Source organism: Chenopodium quinoa, unplaced genomic scaffold (genome assembly GCF_001683475.1).
Source record: "Chenopodium quinoa cultivar QQ74 unplaced genomic scaffold, ASM168347v1, whole genome shotgun sequence".
NCBI classification, from domain to species: Eukaryota; Viridiplantae; Streptophyta; class Magnoliopsida; order Caryophyllales; family Amaranthaceae; genus Chenopodium; species Chenopodium quinoa.
In genome coordinates, this window is record NW_018745454.1 from 1,704,310 (window position 1) to 1,722,182 (window position 17,873).

A 17,873-nucleotide genomic window follows, 5' to 3' on the forward strand; every position below is an offset into this window, starting at 1 on the left:
TGCCTAAGCCGCTTTTTTTTTTTTTTTCTTTTTTTTAAAAAAAAAAAAAATTATATCCTTTTATTTACTGATGCATTGTGCATAGTGGGTGTATAATAATATGTATGTGTTATCTGAAATATGTCTGCTTTCTTATTTTGCCTTTTGTGTTCCTTTTGCAGATTGTATCCAATTATTTGTTAGAGCCTATCTGTTCCCACAAGGATCTTGTCAAAGAAGTTGCACAATTTTTTTTCAAATAGCAGTTAATTTTATGATAATTAAGGAAAACAAAATGCTAGACATGGTCATGTGTTGGACCTCTTTGCCTCTGCACTTGATCAGGTTTGTCATTATTGCTATCTTACTTGCTTTTTCACTATTTTTTTTTTCTTTTTTTTTTTTCTCTCTGATTGTTGTACTGCTGATATAAGCCTTAATCTTCTGAGTGAATCATTTATTGTCTGTAATCATTTTTTGAGATTAGAAGTAATCAGTTTTCTTGTATGTGATGCTCATCAAGGAAGATCTAATTTATATTCATTTGAACAATCTGAGGACTGATGATATTACTTTTCAGTTCTGAACAATTAAGACAAAATGTGAGATGTTTATTTATTTATTTAGTATTATTTTTTTTAAACAGTGTTATTGCCAATAGCTGTATAAAGTTAAAGTTATTTCCTTCCTCAGGTTCAAAATCATTGTAGTATCACAGTTCAAACTTCAAAGGGTTAAGAGATCCAGGTTAGAGATCCAAAAGCCTCGAAATTTTCAGCTTTTGTTGTGAAATTGACTAAGTTCAGAAACTATAGGAACAAATACTCTAGGTTTGAGCTGTATCTTATGACTGTTATCTTTGTCTGTTGGAACAGAAAAAATCTGTCTGGTCTAGCCTCCCGATATTGAAGTATAGAGTATTGCTCTAAATCCTCAGTACTTGTAATTGTTTTTAGCTTCTAAAAAATAGGTACTCAATTTTTTTAGTGACACTATTTTTATAGGAATTAGGGGATAAACAGGTGTAACACACTTCAATTGAGTTTTTGCTATGATTTTACACTGGACTGAATTTCTTAGACTTTTGGCTTAGAACTTGGTGCCAATTTAAAATTTCAAGCTTACAACTGTCCAACAAAGTGTTCTGTTTTACTAGTTGATCTTATTGTCTTAATCATTTAATGCTAACAGAAGAATTTGCACGCATCTTCCTCAACAAATAGATTGTCCATTATATTATTCTCAAATGTATGTTATATTTTGTAATGGCCTCTTGATATATATAGCTAAGGGGAAAAGACTGAACTACACATTATATGCTTCCTATTTAACAATATAGTGCTTATCAAATTGATGCTATTGCCCTTTTCCTCATTTAACAATATCCACATTTAACAACGTTTTGATAACTTGGGGGGTTGCTCGCGTTAGCGTGCAGACCAACAACTAGTAATAAACCTTCTCAATGTTAGAATTTGCCTACTGTTCCTTATGAACAATGTAATGATGATTCTGACTTAGGAGTAAAGTAAATATACCATTTTTCCCCTATGCTTTACCTGCTTTTCCTCTCTCTTAATTTTCTTTGAACCTATTCTATCATCCTTTTCCATCCCCTTGTTTTCATTCTCTTAATCCTTATCTTTGTTTTCCTCTCTTAAACGATGAAATTGCAATATTCTCATCCTCTTATTTTCTCTCTAACTTCTTCTCTTTTTCATTATAAAATTCAATACAAAGTATTATCAATTTAGGTTGACAGGATGTTATGGACTGAATTCTACTGATTTAATGAAACACGATTGATATTTATTTAAGGCTAAAAGCTTGAACAATTGATTGATTAAAGGTTGGATTACATAAGGATAGTTATAACTTTAGGTTATGAATCTCTCAGTAGCTTTAGGCTACAAGTCTCTCAAGAGGTTCACTCAATTTCTTCCTGCCCTTCCCACTACTCAAACTACCATACTTATACCAAAATGGTCAAGCTGACCTTAAGGCTAACATGTGATACTTAGCTAATTTAGAAAAACATAAATAGGACACAACGAAACTAACTGTCTTCCTTTCCTTCTCTTCTTCTTAATGGAGTTTTTCTTGTTGCTAAGAAATGCGCCCTGCTGGTGTTGCTTGTTGCTGTCCATGCTTGCTCCTTCCTTTGTGCCTCGTATACACCACTTAAGGTGGTTGACCAGGCTGGGTTTGACCCAAGTTGAGGTTTGACCCCGGATTGGTGTGTGGGTTACTTAGATCCATGACACAGGAGGTCAAGTTGTTATGATGAATTGCACAGTAGAAGAAGATAAATGCTTTGGACAAATTGAGGTGTATGCTTTTTTTTTTAAAAAAAAAAATTTATTTAAATATTACGGTCTTCAAATGGATTATACGAAGTAATTTTTATTTTCTTACTTAGGCTTTAGAATGCATGATACTTGATAATAAGTGGTGAACATTATCTTGGGGTTGAATCAGATTCATAGTTTGAAGCTTAATTATACTCATTCTGCAAATTAATGCTTCTGAATTTTTGGATATGGATTATGGAACGAGGTACTGAAGAATTGGGTGTTTTGTCATCAAGCTTTCCTCCTAGGGTTTTGAAGCTGCCGTTTGTGGGGGTTTCTTCTGTCTTTCGGTTGGTGACTGAATACTCTATATCACTTTCTCTCTCCTCAATCCCCTTGCAATTTCAGGTAATTTGCGGATCTAATTTCTTTTCGTAATTTTACTTTGACTTTCTGCATTTTGGTCATGGAAGTGAGTTATAAAGGTAATCATTCCTAAGTTTATTGTTAGATTCTGCATGCATATCACTCGTCAGTATCCAAGTTCTTTTAGGATGGTCTTGACTTTACTAGTTTTCAAATGGCAGGACTAATGTTCGGCCAGAGTTCCTTGTCTTCTTCACTTGTGACTTGTCACATTGTTTATCATTTTATCGTATTTTATTTTTTGTATTTATGGAATGATTGTGTTTTAATTTAGAAGTTGTAAAATTTCTTGTGCTTGATCATATCTTTATTAACATAAATCAGCAACAATCAAAGCCTTAATCCCAAGGATGGGGTTGACTATATGAACCAAGTTTTTATCACCAGTATTCACCAACCATGATTCAATTCTTTTATTTCCTTCTGTCCAGTGTTATATGTTCCTACTTCTTAATGTCCTTTACTCCTTCCAACTAAGGCATCTTTGGCCTTCTCCTGCTTCTTCTGTGATCCCCCTGATCCCGACCCTGACCTTTCCTTATTGGTTTGTATTTCAACATGCCCAAACCAACGCAATCTGTTCTCTCTCATATTATCGTCAGTGTCCGCCATCATAAGTTACCTCATTATCCTTAGTACACACATTTCTGCCACTCGCTTCTTTCTTATACGATCCTTCCTGAATGCCTGACCCAAATAGCAATGCTGCTTTGATAGCCATTTGATAAAATGTATGCTACAGTCACAATACCCTCCATTTTGGCCAACTGGTTTTAATATTGTGGGGTTTTTAATCAATTTATTCATTCTCCTGCAAAATTGACCCAAGGTTTTTAAAAGACTTGCTCATTGGCACCTCCTGACCATCCAATGTTACTTTATTCCCACTTGAGTTCCTAACATTGCTAAAATTACATTCTATGTGCCCATTCTTGCTCCAATTTAGTCTAAACCCCTGTGGTTCTAGATTTTGCCTCAATTGCTCCAAGTTGGCAATAACCCCCAACTTTAGTTTCATTTACCTATACAATTATCTTCAAACAGCATACACCCAAGGTATCTCACCTTAGCTAGATCTTGTTCATTTATCCAATATTGTTGCAAAGAGGGAGAACTCAATGCCAACCCCTGGTGCTGTCCAATCATAAGTAGGGAAATCCTTCGTGAATCCCCCTCAATTAATAGGGAAATTATATTTCAAGATGCATAATGAATTTTGATGGACTACACTTATGCACATATGTCATCTATCCTCTTACACGATCATCTATCTTGTTATGTCCATATTAGAGGGTCCCTTGTGATGATTCATGATAGCCGACCCCAAATCATATTGGGACTATGGCTTTGTTGTTGTTTTGAGCCACCTAGAGCAGTGATGCAGTCTGTTGATGTTACTAATTTTCAAAACTCCCTTTTGTATCCCATACCCCCCAAATATAAAGGAAAAAAAACCATGTGTCTGAACTTGAATTGAAAGTACTGATGTCAGCATTGCATTTTGAGCATCTAACTACTTATTTTCCAGTTGTCTAAATAAACACGAGGCTGTAAATCTCACATTTCGATGTGACTGTTGAATATGGTTGTTGGTGACTTGTTCTTAGCTGATGATTAGTGTTTCCAATTTCAAAACAAATTATTTGGATATACAAGTACAGTGATTAGATTAATGATCATTGTACGTAATTCCTAAATCATAACCTTGTTAAACTATCCAGGGTAATATTATCAACAAGAGTATCATGTTTTACAATCTGTCCCTCCTGGGAAGGTAAATCTCTTGTCATAACAGTTATTTTGTGAATTAATAGCATTAATCAATTGTGGAAAGTTGATAGTTTTCATTGATTATGGGCTTGTGCTGTGCATGTGGTAGGTTAACAAGTTAACAATGAGAGCTTCACATTTCATATCCTATCCTTGCTTTACAGCATGAGCTTCTTGTTTGTGTTGTTCTTCTACTCCATTCTATTTTGAACATGAAACAGGGCAAGTTCCAACTCTCTTATCTCCTATACCATGTGTTGTGGCACTATGTATCAGGTTCCTCATATCGATTTGTGGTTTTGAATGTCCCAAACTCTGTAGAGGCGACCTGGTATCTTTCACCTTTGCCCTAGAAATGACAAATTGAAAAGAAGAAAGACAAGAATTTACACTTAAGGGATGTTTCTCTTCCACAATATATGTGGAAAGAGGGTGGCTGACAGGTTTGGACTGAAAAATCCTAGACTTAGCTTGTTAACTTTTATGCATTAACCAAGAGAGACGGAGGGGCTTCTACCCCCCAAAAAATGTTTTTTAAATACAACTAAGGACCTTGGAACAAAATAGCCCTCTTACAAGTAGATAACTTTTTACTAATTGATGTACTCCCTTAATTCTTTTGCTCTACCATTTGTTTTTTCCATACTTCTTAATGCGCTTCTTTAATTGTCTATTTCTTAATTTCCATATTACAATTTATAAGTAACTTTTTGAAAACTACATATTGAAATGATTTTAGCAAGACCCCCCCACATGACTGTTTTTTCTTGCATATTGGTGAGAATTCGTGGTTATAATTTGAGCTCTTCAACTGTGACTATAATACATGAGTACGTCTTTTGGAAACCGATACTTTGTCCAAGGAAGGGTACTTGCCATGTGTAAGGGCTTGTCTAATCAAATTTTACCTTCACTGCATTTTGTCACGTTTTTCTTTGGAACTAGGACAAGTCTGTTTCTGCCTTGTTTAAACGCCGTTTGTCGCATTGTTTTTGTTTAGGTGTAACGGAACTGAAAATCTGTTGTGGTTTGTATCTTTTTTGGAAATTAATCCTACTTTGACTTATATGGTAGATTTCTTCAATCAATGACTTTTTTTTTTTTATAACAGCCTAGAAGCTTCCTATCGTTTCAATTGGGAACGTTACTTATACCAAAGATATTACGGCACACTTAAGTCATTTTTAAGACTCCTAACCCTACATTTATAAGGTTTATTCATCTATATAAACCCTATTCACTTCCTCATCTCTCAATATAAACATCACATTTTCTTTCCTCTGCCTCTATTTCTGCATCCTCTCCTTTCTCATAGTGTTTTTTTGCAGCATGGATCCTGAACGTTGCCCAGACATCTGCATCATGCTCGTGGATCCTGATCCTAGATCCTCACAAAATACATTGGCCCTCTTGGTTAATTCGAATTACAGAGGTTTGTACTGAATCTTGCAAATTAATCTATTGTTTTCGTATTCACTTATATATGAGTATTTGTTTCTTGATGTTGATAAGATTATTCTCATGAATACCTCTGTGTATATCCCGATGATTTGTCACATTTGACATCGGCGTATAAAAATCATATATTAATCCATAAATTAATGAATTGGTTTTCAGAAGCATCTTTGTGCTGTTTTTTTGTTTTTTATATTTATTTTTTTATCCCTGCGTTTTAATATTGCTTTACAAGTTGCTGTATATTTGATTTAAAAGTATGAGAAAATCAAATCGATTTAAAAGTAAATCGATCGTGTCAAAAGTTAAGAAAACTATCAATTTGGATTGTTTTAAATTTACAAATAAAATCATAATGTTGCGGGTGGCATCTTGAGCGTCCGATCTCCGAGATCTAACAATCCAAATTGGTTTTTAGCTCTCATAATGGATTGAGGTGTTTTTAAGAGCTTTGAGAGCGTCATATGGGTTTATGTCACAATTTTGAAGATAGGAAATACATAGATACTTGCTCTATTGCTTTTTATTTTTTCGTTTTGAGTTTTACGGTCACCAATACACATCTTTAACCTAGATATAATTATTAAATTTGAGTAAAATTTTTTTGAAAGATATTTTGAATAAATTTATTAAAACGAATTTAACACGATTTCGCGTGATTTGTTTTTAATGTTTATAATATTGTGTTTTTGTAGTCAAAGATTTTAAAAGTTGACCATTAAAGACAAACGTAAAGTCTAGTACGGAATGGATAATTGATATTTATTACTACCTCCGTTTCTTTTTAGTTGATACGTTTCTTTAGTCTCGTTTGCCAATACACAAATTGAACCATTAATATTTTTAATTACCGATAAGCAAAAATTTTAAAAATTTGATATTTTGAAAATATATATCATGATGAATATAACAAGATCTAACATGACAATTTTTTTTTGCTACGTATAAATTACAAAACACGGCCAAAGGAATGCGTGTGAATATTGCTAAAGTTTAAACGTGTCAACTAAAAAACTGGAGGTAGTATATTTGGAAAAAAAAAAATTAAATCAAAATTGTTTAGTAAATTTGATGAAAAAAAAAAAAATGTTTAGGACATTTTCCAATTAATAAGGTGGTACATGTAAATTAAGCATAAATTATTCTATGATTCAATTTTTTATAAAAAAAGTATATCCGCATCATTGAAATAGTAGTATTATTTTGAAAAGAACAATGATAGTGTTATTAATTTATATATTTTAAATAAAAAAGTTTTATTACACTGTTTTCTGGGTTTATGGCTTAATACTAGTAGAAACAAGGGGGTGTTTGGCATGTTTATTTGATGGTGGGATTGAGATCCTGATTAAATTGTTTTGGGTGTTGGGAATAAAATGTGAGATAAGATTTAGGAATAGGAAGGGGCTATTCCCACCATTCTTTTACCATTGGAGGGAGGAGGATAGGTATCAGGTGAATGGGAATTGAATTGGAAGTATGGATCCATTTAGCCACTGGTGAATTGGAAGAAGAGGTTGTGAACTTATAGATTATGTACAATTGCTATTTATTCTCATTACCACTTTTTAACATACCAAACTTATAGATTATGCTTATGAAATGGAACATGTGTATCTCTCTCTCTCTCTCTCTCTCTCTCTCTCTCTCTCTCTCTCTCTCTCTCTCTCTCTCTCTCTCTCTCTCTCTCTCTCTCTCTCAATTATATTAATATAACATCACCCCATCTAATCTCCAAACTCTCATTTTATGTACCTAACAACTCATAATGGATGAATTCTGCCTGAAGCTAGGATTCTATTTTCCTCTTAACTTTGAACTACTCCTGGTAGATGAGATGTCAGTTATGCAGCTGCTGGTAGTGCCTAGCTGGAAGCATAACTCTTTGCTTTGTGGTATAGCAGGATTGTGGGTTTACATGTTGTGATATGGCCTAAAAATATATAAAGCTTGCATTGTTCTTCCTATCACTAGTCATCTGGGATTTTTATACTACCTACGTATCATTTTATAGGACCCAAAAGTGCTTGCTTTGTTATTTTTTGCCTAAATCTTGCATTTGATTTTTCTCATGAAAGTGAACCTAAGCTGACTGTCAAATAATAAGTTGATGTTGCTTTAACAGATGTGTGTTGGAAATTCTGGGATTTAGGCTTGGATTGATTGATTGTGTTGGAAATTCTCTTGAAAAGTATTCTTTGAAAAAAATTGCTTTGTAATTTTTACTACTTCCTCTGTTTTTTTGAGTTCTACTTGGTTACTACAACTCCAATAATCAAGGAGAATAGGAAAATGACCATTCATATGCCCTTTGTGGGTTCTTTTAGGAAGGGAAAGGTTTAATGGGTCTCATTTTGTGGGGTTGTTGGACCATATAAAGTGTAAAAAAAACTGGTAAAATAAGGAATAAGAAATAGTTAGTGGAAATTTAAAAAACTGATTTAGAACAAACTTAAAGAAAATAATTGGGGTTTTTTTACATGGGCTGTAAATGATCAAAATGTGTTCTGATTTGAGACTCCTAAATTCAAGTGAATGTACATTAAGTTTTGGAGATTGTGGTTGTTATCATTCTTTCCTCCATAGAATCTTGCATATATTACCATCACCTCTTTATTGGCATTTACTGAGTAGTTGCCTTCTTTGGCTGCATCACTAGTTGTCACAGCTTTCCAAGGAGCAGATGCTCTGGAGTTGTTGAAAAAGAAGAAGCGGAGGGTTGACTTGGTGTTGATGCCCACCGAATTGCCCGATATGTGCACTCTTGAGGTTTTAGACATCCTAAAGAGCAAATATAATATGGCTGTTGTCAGTAAGTGCCAGTTTCACTTCTTTTCAATGTGTATGTCAAAATCTTTTCTCACTTAATTGTTGCACTTTCTTTAGTGCTTGTTGATACTGATCAACCATCTGCTAAGGAGGAATTTCTTTGGAATGGAGCAATGTTCTGTTATAAGAAGCCACTGGACTCGATGAGTGCTGCAACCTTGTGGCAGCATGCTTTTGTAAAGGAAGCAGAACTTTTCAGTCAATCCCTTAGACCCCAAGATCAGGTGTGACTATTAATGATTTTGGGAAGATCCATGTAGCAAAGAGAAAATTTGAAGGCTCGTCTTCATTCACTTGGACACCATATATAGAGAATATTTTTCTCGGAATTGTTCACAATTTGGGAGTTTATGGTAAGAATCTAAATAAGAATTTTTAATGATGCAATGTTTTTTTATATGATTATGTTTTAATGTTTTTACTTTGACTTTCAATCCAGATGCTGATCCATTAGAAGTTCTTAATCGCATGCACGTTCCTGGGCTCACTCTGGATGAAGTCACTGACAAACTGCAGGTTTGTTTCTGTTGTAATATGGGTGTCAATTTGTCTATGCATGTTGTAGAAATGGCTGAAAATTTGCAAGCCTGCTGCTCCTTCAGACTCTTTGTTTTTCAGAATAAATTTTACTTGAAAACTTAATTGCTGTTGGTGTGTGGTTCAATGTTGTAGGAATATCAAGCAAGGCAGAATAACCCGGACTACCCCCCTATTCCAATGCGTATTATTGATCTGAATGCTGGCAACCAACTGATGGGCCAAAACATCTATGCCAATCCTGGACAGGCATTCGCCCATGAGCAAGGTATTCTGCAGAATCCTCGTCAGGATCAACTGAACAGAGCTAGAGCTTACGAAATCCCAGCACCGCCATTGGCACTGGTGACTTCAGTGCCGTTTGTGCCTCATGTGCCTAACATGCCCCAGCTGCCTCAAGCTTCAGTGCCTCCAGCAAACACAGCTCAGATGCTCATTGTACCGCCATGGCCTCCTGCTCCTACTTACCTACCTTCATCGAGCGTGGCACCACCGGCGCCTGGCCATGGAGAGGATGATGGCAAGCTTGGAGGTTAAATTCAAGCCGTCAGTTCTTCCCCTTAATAATTATTTTCAATAAAATTGACTTGGATGTTTGTCAAACCTTGATGAAACTGCTGGCTGAAAAGCCCTTGTCAGACAATTTGATGTTTTTTTTCTCTGTTGTTGGAAGTTTGGCTGCAAACTTTGAATAATTGCTTCCCAGTATTGCTTTCATTTTCTATGATGCAATGGTTTTTTTATTTCTTCTATTAGAAATATGTGTGTTTGTGTTTGTGTTTTGTTTTTTTGGATAAAAAAGATATCTGGGCTTGGTTGCAAGACTTGCAACTGTTGCAAGGTTTTTATGAAAGTTGAATTCCAGTTTCTTATACCCTCTGTTGGGTACTCTCTACAGGTAAAGATGTTTAGATCGTTGATCTGAATTCCGAACTACAGTTAAATCATAATCATATCATTTAAGCTTGTCGAAATGATGTTCTTATTTGGTGATTTAAATATTTCATTTTGATGTTTTTAATTATCTCTTTGCACAGGATTAAAATGTTATCACATAGTTGCACTCGCACATTTGGAAAATATGAGTTGATTAGTTAAACACTTATACAGAGTGCGTTAAACAATTCCGCTGTACATCACTTGTTCGTATTAGCCCTAAGATACAGATACATTAGGCAGGAAGTGTTTTTACTTAAGTTTGCAAGTGCAAAATTTACAACATAGCAATTTTCCCCCTCTCAAAACAAGCGAAATCATAGATTGACTTTTGGATTATTCATCTCTTGACATTGACTTAAACTTTTAATACCGATTTTTTAGTACTCTGTAATATACACATAAACATATTAATCTTTGTTGGTCAAACTGTTACACTTATACAACTCCGTATAACGGAGCGAGTAACCAGTAACCTAATCACTGTATGACTCCACCAAATCCCCATGGTCCAAGACTCCAAAATCCCAAAACATTCAAAGATCTTTCCAAAACTCTCCAAATTAAGGTGAAAAAAACACAATTGTTCTTCAATACCATCATCTTCTTCCTCACATAATCAGAACTCCTGCAACAATGGAGAACAGCAGCAGCAGCAACAACATGGTTACAGATTTACAGCAATCACAGCAACAACAACTATCAGAGCTAATACAATCACTCGAACAAGCTACTTTAATGGCGAAGCAACTTCCGGCAACCTCCGACCCCGATCACCACCGCCTCATCTTCTCTTCTCTCTCCTCCGCTCAACTTTCTCTCTCCTCCTTCCTCAATGTTTACAGCAACAATATCGCCGACAATTCCGTCTCCTCCGCCGCCGTCGCCGGCGATGAGCCGATGGTTGCCGCCGACGACGGCGACGATGAGCAGAACTCGAAGGATTCATCGATGGAAAGAATGGAGGAGAAACTAAGAGACATGCTTTACATTCAGAATAAGCGGCCGAAGCGACCGCTGTCGCCTTCGTCTATTGCCGCCGTAGAAAGGCGGCATTTGGAGGAGAGAGAAATAGTTGAAGTTGCTGGTGATGTTGATCCTGTTGCTATTCGGTTGAGGAATTTAGACCTTGTTTATCAATTTCATGGCTAAACTTATTTTTAGTTTAAGGATTATATTTAATTGTAATTTAATTTTGGTGACAAAATATTGCATTTTTGGAGCAAATAAGTGTAAATTAGAGCTTGTATCACAATTTTCTTGGAAGACTTTGATTATTAGTGTGATTCTTCCTCCATTGTTTGTTCAAGTATTTGGTTTGGAAAATTTCTTTAATTTATTATGCCTACAAATAAAAAGGGTTATTAACAATACGTAAATAACAGACCACAATTGATTTGAAGTCGTTTCGAAGAAACTAGCTACAATACCATGAAGTACATTGTAAAATCAAGGGTAAAATAATGTTTGCAAGGTTTTGACTTTCAAGTACATGTAATAGACTGTAATCAATTGATTGCTGATAATTGTAGCTTACAAAATGTAGGAATCAACAAATAAAATATACAATTGATTAGGCATACACCAAATTTTACTACACTTTATGCTTGAGCTCCTATATTTGAACTTACTCAGGACTTGCAGATTATTACAGTACCAGATTATACCCTCCATTTCAAGTGTTCAACCTGTAGCAGCCCAACATTTTTCCTATGTAGAATTCAAGTCTGATCACTACTTTGTACAACAGATTTTGACTATTTTCAGAAGATTTCAATAACTAACGCGCTATGCTTGACTGCTTGTTATAACTGTAAAAGCGTGAACTTGTCAGGTATTCACAAGGGAGTTGTGCAGTTTTACAAAATCATCCAACGTTAGCTCCTCTGGTCTTGACTGCTCAAACATAATTTTGGAGAAAGCATTAGAATGAATTTTCCATTTAATAAATAGGTGCTGACTAAAAGAGAATTCTGTGCAAGTATTACTTACTGTAGCTGGAAGACCCACAGTTCTTAAAGTTTCTTCAATCTCTGAAGGTGTGCATATATGTTGAAGTGTATTTCTCAACATCTTGCGTTTGCCGTTGAATGCAGAATTTATCTGAGACCCAGGCAGGTTTAATTATTGAATTGCAAATTTATCAGACCAAAAGCCAAAATTCAAAAGTAAAAATAACTCAGAGCATAAAGGATGAAGAAAAAACCAATGAGAAGAAGCTTTTGACTGATGGAACAGAGGGATAGTCTGACGGTTGCTTGAGTTTGAAGGAAACAACAGCACCGTCGACCTGCAGGAAAACATAATCTCTATATTAGCCTGAAACAAAGAAGCTAAATTTTCTCCCAGTGAAGAAATACAAAGTTACTCAGCATTCATTTGTTCAAGCTTACCTTGGGTTGAGGGAAAAAGTTTGCCCTTGGAACTTGAAATTTGTACTCTGGATCTAGGACAGAAAAAAATGACAATAGTTCAGTTTTGCATGGCATAATAATTACGTTTTCATTCCACACTGAATAACAATCGTTGCTTATTACACACAAATCCAAGTTCACAAACAATATGATATCCATGATTCCAAATTTTGAGCATAGTTGCTTATAATTGAATATTAACCATCTAAGGGCTAATCTAATTATCTCCATTACACCAGATGATGCCCAGACAAGGAATCACTGCCATCAACAAGACATGCTTCAACATGAAATGTGATAAAGGAGAATTAATCAAGAGCCAACTTGTTCTATCTGCAGTGATAGCCATTTTTTAATCCACCTGTGTGACTGTCGACATATTGTCACATATACATGACAAACATGAATTTGAGCCCTGTACCTGAATAGAATTTCACAAATATGTTTATAGGCCTGTACTCTGATGATCTTGAAGATGGTTCCACCAACTGTATAGCTGTCTCATCCTGAAAAAGACATGGAGTAAAGTTCATGATTAGATATATACTTCGTAAAAACAAGCCTTCATAAAGATGTGATTGATAAAAGATAGTACTATCTATCAAAAAGTTGAAAACTGGTGGAAAGGCGCAAAACTAGGTATTTTAAGATGTTCAGAAAGTTTGGATAAGCAAAAATGAAAAGAAAAAAAAAAAAAAAAAGAGAGAGCTAATAACAAAGAAAACATAATAACCTGAAGTAATAGAACAACTTCTGAAAATATGTCACCCATAGGAAGAAGCTGCTTCACCACATCTTTACTGATGTTGAAAGGTATGTTTGCCACAACCTGAAGAGAAAGCAGTCTGTTTATGATAGCATATACTACTTCATGACCATTACAATTGCATGGATAGAAGGAAAGCTTAAACAATCCCTGAATTCATTGTGAACAAAAATTAATAAAAAGAAGTAACTTTACTCAAAATCTCAGACTCCAATAACAAGAAACAACTTCCAATGAAATCTTTATTCTTGTTTAAACAGCAGGAGATACCCAAGGTCATTCAACACCTCAAGACTCAAAAACAGCAGGTCATATACCAAGAGAATGAGCAATTTGAGAGCTGAGAAGAATCAATAATTCATTAGTCATTACTCTCCTGAATTCCTATAGGAACACCAGCAAATTGTTCTACCTCATATAGAAGCACAATAGTAACCCATACGTCAGCGAAACAAGTATCACACAGCTAGTAAAAAGTTAAAAAAATTCCAAAATTGAAGACTAATATCCATGTTTTTTTGAGAAATTTTGAAAGTTTCGGTCCCGGTGTCAAAAAGTCTTGAAATTTTAAGAGATACATCTCGGGGTCATATAATGCTGTTAGGAACCATATATGATCATTATTTGTTGTCATAAATGTTCGTGGTAGGCTTAAGTTAATGAAATCGGTGCAAGTTGTAAACCAGTAAATTGTTCGTTTAAAGGAAAATTGGATGGTTCCACCCACCCAATAGGACTCCCGGACGGTATTAGGGCCATGGTAAACATTTCGGCAATTTTTATTTCCGAGCGAAAATAAAGTCAAAATTTCAAAAATGAAGGCTAATATCCACGCTTTTTGAGAAATTTCGAATGTTTCGGGGCTTGGTATCGAAAAGCATTAAGATTTTAGGGGATACATCTCGAGGTCATATAATGTCGTTTGGATCCGTATATGATCATTATATTTATTCATAAATGTTCGTGGTAAGATTAAGTTAATGAAATCGGTGCAAGTTGTAAACCGGTAATTAAATTGGCCGTTTAAAGGCAAATTGGCTGGTTCCACCAATCCTATTGGACTCCCGGAGGGGTATTAGGGACCACGGTAAACATTTCGGCAATTTTTATTTCCGGGAAAAAAAAAGTCAAAAAAATTCGAAAATTGAAAACTAATATCCACGCTTTTTGAGAAACTTTGGAGGTTCCGAGTAGAGGTGTCAACTCGGGTAAACGGGTCGGGTTTGGGTCGGTAAGAGTGGGTCGGGTCAACTTGGGTCGGGTCAATTCGAATTAATTCCACAATTTATGCGGGTCGAGTTTGGGTTGGTTCATGCTTGAGTTTGATCACGTCGGGTCATACTTCTTATCGAGTTTGGGTCGGGTTTAGGTCCGGTTAATAACTGATCGGGTTACATTCGGGTCGAGTGAACAATAGGTCGGGTTTAATTCGGGTTTTCACGGGTTAGTGTAATTCTCGGGTTCGGTTCAAGTCAATAATTTGCGGGTTAGAATCGGGTCGGGTCATTCTCGGGTTTGAGTCGGGTTTGGTTTAAGTAAATAATTTGCGGGTTATAATCAGATTAGGTCATTTTCAAGAGGGGTCATTCTCGGGTTCAAGTCGGGTTCGATTCAAGGCAATAATTTGCGGGTTATAATCAGGTTGGGTCATTTCCAAGTCGGGTCATTCTCGGAGTCAAGTCAGGTTGTGTTCAAGTCAATAATTTACAGGTTACAATCACGTCGGTCATTTCCAAGTAAGGTCATATTCGGGTTCAACTAACTATAAATAGATAATTATCATTTTTGTAAAGCTAATTGTTTCCTTTGACTATAATAGATATGGCAATATATTAGGGAACTATAGTTTATAATTTAGAAAAATAATTATCTGCTTTGACCATACAACAAATATATACTATATTTAACTCTTAAATTTGAGGATGATGCTCCTTTCTTTTGCTGGCCTGGACCGACTTGGTCTCCCTAGACAAAATGCTTTGATCAACAATAATAAGGTGGTCTAAATTGCATTTAAGGTGATTTGAAATCGGGTTATGAACAATTTGGGTTGAATTTAGGTCGGGTCAATAACAAGTCATGTTGATTTCGAGTCGGGTTAGTAACAGATCGGGTTGAATTTTTGGGTCGGGTTAGTAATAGGTCTGGTAAAATTCGGGTCGGGTCAATAACAAGTCGAGTTGATTTCGGGTCGGGTTTGTAACAGGTTGGGTTTAATTCGGGTCGGGTAAGGAACGGGTCGAGTTGAATTCAGATCGGGTTAAATTCGGGTTTTAACGGGTTAAAACGGGTTTGGGTCAATTTTTGTTCAAGTCGGGTTCGGTTCAGGTCGGGTCATCTCCAAGTCAGTTCGGGTTCGGATCTCACATACTCGAGTCAACTCGGGTCTAGGGTTGGTTTCAGGTCGGGTTTGGGTCACCATTTTTTCGGGTTCAGATAGGTCGGTTAATAACCGGGTTTGAGTCGGTATTTGGGGTCGGGTCAACTTTTGACAGCTCTAGTTTTCATAGGCAGTTTTCAATGATTTTCAAACAAACATCATCTACATAGGTAAATGACACAAAGGAAAAAGCTAATCTGCATATATGAAAGAGAGCTTACTTTGGCATGCCTTGTCCCTGTAACAGCTAAATTTTTACTTTCCAATAACGATAACATGTGGGAACGGATATGACATTTTGTGAAGTCTTCTTGAATAACCTGCATATGAGGATGGAACATGGGAACCAAGGACTCTGAGATTAGGATAGATATATTAAGATGGATATGCACGTATATTACAACACTAGACCGAGGTATAGCTTCATATTAAAATTCGTAAAACTCGTGATTCTGATATACCATTAGGCGGCCTGTATCTGCAAATCGTTCCTGGACCAGGGAAGCCATGTGTGGATCCTAAAACATATGCACAGTACAAAAGCAAGGAGTCAAAATCCAAGAAAAGTAGCTGTAGTTTCAATTGTTAGTTATGAGTCAAAACTCAAAGAACCATTCTTGTGCCAAATTAAGATAATAGCAAAGTCCATAAATATTACACAAATGCATAGTACTACATCCCTATCAATACAAAAGAAGGCATAAATTTATGAAGGAAAAGGCTAGTTTTCAAATGAACTGCAATCAACTACGAAGAAAAATAAAAATCATCTTTTATGACCAATGTTGATATATTACACAGAATTGCATATGAAACAAAATGCTGAATCCAATTTGATAACCTTTTCAATGGCCAGAACAGTAGCACCAGCATCAATAAGAACATTGGTCAAGGACCCGGTACCGGGACCGATCTCAAGCACCAAATCCCCATCTTTTACATTAGCAACAGCAGCAAGCTGATCATTGATGGTAGAATTCAACATATAATGCTGAAAAAGTAACACATACAAAGAATGATCACTTGATCAGCAAGTGTTCGACGAAATGCCTCAATGAAGTTTCATGAACTACAACCCCACCATTTCAAATATAACTTGTTACCCATAAAACCCAGTTCTTCCAATGTAAAAAGGGTTAAAGAAAGAAGCTAAATTACCTGACCAAGAGATTTTCTGGGAAAGCGTTTTCTGGAATTGAGAGCTTTGAGGGTAGCATTGTAATCATCTGGGTTTGCAGCACAGACTATGAATAAGGATTTTCTTCGGTTAGGCAATCTAGTTAAGGTAGTTGAATACCAGGAATTATGGTGGATTTTGGAGGTTGAGGTGACTGGTATTGGATTTGGCGGGAAGGATTGTAGTGACGACAACATTGTTCTTTGTTTGGCGAAGAACTAATAATCAGAAAGACAACTACAGACGAGTGAGACGACATAGCGGATTGGAGTAAGTTAGCTGATTAGACCAGCCAATCCTCTAATTTTGGTGTTTGGTAAGGAGCGGTTTCAAAATAGCGTTTCGGAGACAAATCCGCTAATTTTAAAACGCTACTAAATCCACCACTGGCCACCCATACCGGGTAGTGGGTTATATTTCCTCGAGTTTTAACTATGAGGCTAAATTCGTTAGTCATACGGAGTACGAGTGTAACAAAACATACTTCCTCATTTAAATATTATTCACGTATTTTGTTTAGGCGTTTTTGTCAATAAATAATTTCAAACAATAAGATCATCAAACTATTATTTACAACCAAGAATATAAAAACTTAATAAATTAAAATTTGATGTTGAGACGAATTAAACAAGACCTTAACTCGATTATGTTTTTTTATATAAGAATAAATCACAAAATGAAGTAAAACTTAATCCCTCCATATTTTAGAAAGTTATACACTTATCACATGCAACCATTTTTGTAGATGTCACACTTTCATTTTTCGCAAAAAGAAAACTACATTTTAATATTATTTCTCACTCCGCTTAGGATCCCCACTCAAATCTAATACCATCTTTTGTTATTATTTCTTCTCTGCTCGTATTTCTAACTTTTCAATAAAATATCAATTTTCCACTATCTCATGCTATTC

At 35.6% G+C, this 17,873-nt stretch overlaps 3 protein-coding genes across 5 annotated transcripts; 2 read left to right on the forward strand and 1 right to left on the reverse strand.

The window, feature by feature from the left end:
- Positions 1-330: 330 nt before the first annotated feature.
- On the forward strand, positions 331-10,034 carry LOC110714406 (two-component response regulator ARR10-like). 3 transcript variants are annotated; one of them, XM_021892914.1, is made up of 9 exons: positions 331-581; positions 673-726; positions 855-2,678; positions 4,418-4,470; positions 5,795-5,898; positions 8,581-8,733; positions 8,808-9,103; positions 9,190-9,266; positions 9,423-10,034. In XM_021892914.1, exons 3-7 carry the CDS (start codon positions 2,499-2,501, stop codon positions 8,978-8,980), a joined length of 663 nt encoding a protein of 220 aa, XP_021748606.1. In that variant the 5' UTR covers positions 331-581; positions 673-726; positions 855-2,498; the 3' UTR covers positions 8,981-9,103; positions 9,190-9,266; positions 9,423-10,034. The 3 variants fall into 3 exon arrangements, with proteins under 3 accessions (XP_021748606.1, XP_021748607.1, XP_021748605.1); XM_021892915.1 differs by having other exon boundaries at positions 2,567-2,678; XM_021892913.1 differs by having other exon boundaries at positions 673-2,678.
- Positions 10,035-10,859: 825 nt separating this feature from the next.
- On the forward strand, positions 10,860-11,375 carry LOC110714326. Its single transcript, XM_021892830.1, has one exon. The coding sequence runs from the start codon at positions 10,860-10,862 to the stop codon at positions 11,373-11,375; it is 516 nt and encodes a 171-aa protein (XP_021748522.1).
- A 346-nt stretch (positions 11,376-11,721) lies between these two features.
- Positions 11,722-17,297, reverse strand: LOC110714468 (ribosomal RNA small subunit methyltransferase, chloroplastic-like). The gene is made up of 10 exons (XM_021892980.1): positions 16,942-17,297; positions 16,625-16,774; positions 16,245-16,301; positions 16,005-16,103; positions 13,371-13,466; positions 13,059-13,143; positions 12,617-12,669; positions 12,430-12,513; positions 12,216-12,326; positions 11,722-12,119 (listed from the first exon to the last, which is right to left on the reverse strand). The coding sequence occupies exons 1-10, from the start codon at positions 17,155-17,157 to the stop codon at positions 12,054-12,056; spliced, it is 1,017 nt and encodes a 338-aa protein (XP_021748672.1). The 5' UTR covers positions 17,158-17,297; the 3' UTR covers positions 11,722-12,053.
- Between the last annotated feature and the right edge of the window lie 576 nt (positions 17,298-17,873).

What these genes read in the sequence shown, in the direction of transcription:
- LOC110714406 (XM_021892913.1), top strand. Translation starts at nt 2,499, where the DNA reads ATGCTTCTGAATTTTTGGATATGGATTATGGAACGAGGTACTGAAGAA. An exon ending in AATCTGTCCCTCCTGGGAAG is followed by an intron (nt 4,471 to 5,794) that starts GTAAATCTCTTG and finishes GTTTTTTTGCAG; the next exon opens with CATGGATCCTGAACGTTGCC. An exon ending in GGTTAATTCGAATTACAGAG is followed by an intron (nt 5,899 to 8,580) that starts GTTTGTACTGAA and finishes CTGCATCACTAG; the next exon opens with TTGTCACAGCTTTCCAAGGA.
- LOC110714326 (XM_021892830.1), top strand. Translation starts at nt 10,860, where the DNA reads ATGGAGAACAGCAGCAGCAGCAACAACATGGTTACAGATTTACAGCAA.
- LOC110714468 (XM_021892980.1), bottom strand. Translation starts at nt 17,157, where the DNA reads ATGTTGTCGTCACTACAATCCTTCCCGCCAAATCCAATACCAGTCACC. An exon ending in CTGTTCTGGCCATTGAAAAG is followed by an intron (nt 16,302 to 16,624) that starts GTTATCAAATTG and finishes CATATGTTTTAG; the next exon opens with GATCCACACATGGCTTCCCT. An exon ending in AAGTTGTTCTATTACTTCAG is followed by an intron (nt 13,144 to 13,370) that starts GTTATTATGTTT and finishes TGTCTTTTTCAG; the next exon opens with GATGAGACAGCTATACAGTT.